Source organism: Rhinopithecus bieti, unplaced genomic scaffold (assembly GCF_001698545.2).
Source record: "Rhinopithecus bieti isolate Rb0 unplaced genomic scaffold, ASM169854v2 scaffold_54263, whole genome shotgun sequence".
In the NCBI taxonomy this organism is placed as follows: Eukaryota; Metazoa; Chordata; class Mammalia; order Primates; family Cercopithecidae; genus Rhinopithecus; species Rhinopithecus bieti.
In genome coordinates, this window is record NW_016821166.1 from 259767 (window position 1) to 262947 (window position 3181).

Below are 3181 nucleotides of genomic sequence, written 5' to 3' on the forward strand. Positions count from 1 at the left end.
GAGATCCGGCCACTGCACTCCAGCCTGGGTGACAGAGCGAGACTCCGTCTCAATAAAAAAAAAAAAAAAAAAAAAAAAAAAACCCCATCTCAAAAACAAAACAAAACAAAACAAAAAACAAAAAACAAAACAGAGTGGAATCATGCAGAGGGTGCCCTGTGCCCATGACTTTGCAGAATGGAGAAGCTGGGTCAGAGTGGGAGGTCCAGGCTGAGGACCCCAAGAGACCCATGCCGAGCCACCCCCTCAGCTTCCCCACTTTAGGGCAGTCCTGCATCCTTGGCCTGGACTGCTCATCCTGTCTTCTCCCCCTTCCCCTCCAGCAGAGGCACAAGAAGCTATAAATAACAGGGCTGTCTACAGGCCCGAAATCCATAGGCTTTGTACTGGCCTCGCTTTATTCAGCGCCCAGCAGCAGCCAGGCTGGGGAACCCAGGCTGGGGCAGCCTTGAGTGGGGCACAGGCACAGGCCCAGGCCTCCCATGCAGAGTGCTGACAGCTCCATTCGCAGCCCAGCCACAGGGTCCTGCCAGCTCTCCAGCCGGGAATGCAAAAGTGGCAGACGCGCCTCAGCCGGAGTCGCCGAGGACAGCCAAAGAGGAACCGAGGCACGGCTACTGTGGGGCCCAACGGGAGGCTTGCAGGCAGAGCGAGTGCAGGCAGGGCGAGTGCAGGCAGGGACCTCAGGGCTCCTCTGTGGAGGCAGCGGCGCCCGAAAGCAGGCCTTGTCTCTCCGGGTCGTTGCTGTCCACATCCTTGCTGTCTGGGGTCCCTGCAGGAGGAAAGATGCTCAGCCTGCACAAAGGATGCAGAAGGTGCTTTGGGACCAGGCCTGGGCATGGGCTGTCAGGAAATCCTCTCTGTCCCCAATGCAAAATACCTTCCAGATCCAACCCCTTGTCATCACCTTCAATGCCACTGGCATGGTCTTAGCACCATTGTCCCCTGGAAGGGGAGTAGGCTGTCGGCTATGCCTCTCAGCTTCAACGCTGACCCTCCTGCAGTCTGCTCTCAACACGGCAGCCAGGGCGACGCTTTGACACCAATCAGACCACCTGAGTGCTCCTCTCCTGGAAGCCCCATGGCAGCTCCCGCCTCACTCCGAGTGAAAGCCACGGTCTTTACAAGGACCCCCTGCTCTGGCCCTGTATCCCTCACCCCTACCACTGTCCCTCTTGCTCCTGCTGCAGCCACACTGGCCTCCTGGCTGATCCTCAAACACATCAGGTGCATACATTCCCATGGCAGGGCCTTTGCACTGGCTGTCCCCACTGCCAGGAGCATCTTCCCCCTGGGTCGCTGGATGGCTCACTCCCTCGCTTCCTCCAGATCTTTGCTCTAATGTTGCCTGCGCAGTGGGGATCCTCGTAACCTGCACCCACCTGTCCCTTTTTTGTTTTGTTTTTTTTTTTTTTGAGACAGTCTCACTTTGTTGTCCAGGCTGGAGTGCAGTGGCAAGATGGTGAGATCTCAGCTCACTATAACCTCCACCTCCCGGGTTCAAGCGATTCTTCTGCCTCAGCCTCCTGAGTAGCTGGGACTACAGGTGTGTGCCACCACACCTGGCTAATTTTTGTAGTTTTAGTAGAGACAGGGCTTCATCATGTTGCCCAGGCTGGTCTTGAACTTCTGACCTTGTGATCTGCCCACCTCGGCCTCCCAAAGTACTGGGATTATAGGTGTGAGACACTGTGCCCGGCCCCTGTCTCCTTCCTTTCCTGCTTTATATCTCTCCATAGCACTCGTCACCCTGAACATGCTATATCTTTACTTTTTCTGTTTCTGGTCTGTCTTCACCAACTAGAGTGTCAGTTTCTACAGGGGCCTCATTCTTTCCCTCCCCAGGCTCTGCAACCTTCCCTGGTACATAGCAGGGGTGTATAAGCATTTCTGAATGAGTAAACAAACAAACTGACCAGGGGTTCGGGGGGTGGCCAGTGCTGTCTGCCCCTAGGGTGTCCAGCCCTGAGCCGGGCCTGGTGCAAGGGGTGGGGTACCTGTGCCAGGCTGCCAGGCCCGGGCCTCGTCTCTCTCCAGGTACAGCGCTGTCAGCAGGAAGCAGCCACCCCCCAGGGCAATGACGAAGGCGCAGCACAGGAAGCTCTGCTGCAGGCTGAGGAAGCGCTGCAGGTAGGAGTCAGGGCGCCTGGCCCTCAGGACACTAGAGATCTGTGGAGGAGAAGGGGTGGGTCTGCCAGGCCCACCAGGCTGGCCCCCAGACCCTCCCCACCCCACACACGCAGACACCTCTTACAAGTCCTGTGAGATAGGGGCTGCCAGCGTCTCCCAGGATGTGGCCCACTGTGATCTGAAGTGCCTCTGCTGTCCCCCGACACCTGGGCACCACCACAGACTGAAAAACATAGGCACAGCAGGGGGCACCCCAAGTGAGGGCACCCTTGCCTCCTGTTCCCCACCTGCCAAGGACCTGCCTGGAAGAGTGACAGGCCATTCAGGTGAGTGGGATGGGAGGGAGTCGGCAACCCCCAAGGTCTAAAGTCCCACCCCAGAACATCAGGCCCACCTGAAGCTTCTCCAGTTCCCAAGGATGGGGGTGCCGAGGCCCCCGATCAGGGCCACCCCTCTTGAGAGTTTGCTCTTGAAATGGGAAGGAACCAGGCATGACTGTGACCACAGTGAAAGGGGCTGGGGTATCCCAGCTTAGGGGCCCAGGACACAGCAGTGCAGGCGGGCGGGGAGAAGAGCAGGTGCATGCCAGGTGTCTGCATGTGCGGGCACTTGGGCAGGGGTGGTACGAAGGGCTCAGTCCTCTCAGGAGCCGCAGGGCCCCTGGGGCAGAGACCAAAGGCAGCCTTGCTGGAGAAGCCCACACAACTCGACGGACGAGGCTGAGAACGTTAAGATGAGCACTGGAACGGGCGCAGCGGCTCACTTCTGTAATCCCAGCACTTTGGGAGGCCGAGGTGGGTGGATCACCTGAGATCAGGAGGTCAAGACCAGCCTGGGCAACATGGCGAAACCCCGTCTCTACTAAAAATACAAAAACTAGCCGGGCGTGGTGGTGCACGCCTATAATCCCAGCTACTCGGGAGGCTGAGGCAGAAGAATCGCTGGAACCCGGGAGGCAGAGGTGGCAGTGAGCCGAGATCGCACCATCGCAATCCAATCTGGGTGAGAGAGCAAAACCCCGTCTCAAAAAAAAAAAAAAAAAAAAAAAAAA

At 57.7% G+C, this 3181-nt stretch overlaps 1 protein-coding gene across 3 annotated transcripts in view; it reads right to left on the reverse strand.

Annotated features, from left to right (window-relative positions):
- Positions 1–201: 201 nt before the first annotated feature.
- SPNS3 (SPNS lysolipid transporter 3, sphingosine-1-phosphate (putative)) overlaps positions 202–3181 on the reverse strand; it is a 59263-nt gene continuing 56283 nt past the window's right edge. Inside the window, exons 10-12 of one of the 3 annotated variants that reach the window (XM_017860222.1) lie at positions 2255–2353; positions 1998–2169; positions 359–772 (exon numbers count right to left, since the gene is read on the reverse strand). In XM_017860222.1, coding sequence (XP_017715711.1) covers positions 684–772; positions 1998–2169; positions 2255–2353 — 360 coding nt within the window. In that variant the 3' untranslated portion in view covers positions 359–683. Of the gene's footprint in view, positions 773–1997; positions 2170–2254; positions 2354–3181 lie in introns of all 3 variants that reach the window. The other 2 variants (XM_017860223.1, XM_017860221.1) reach the window with 2 other exon arrangements.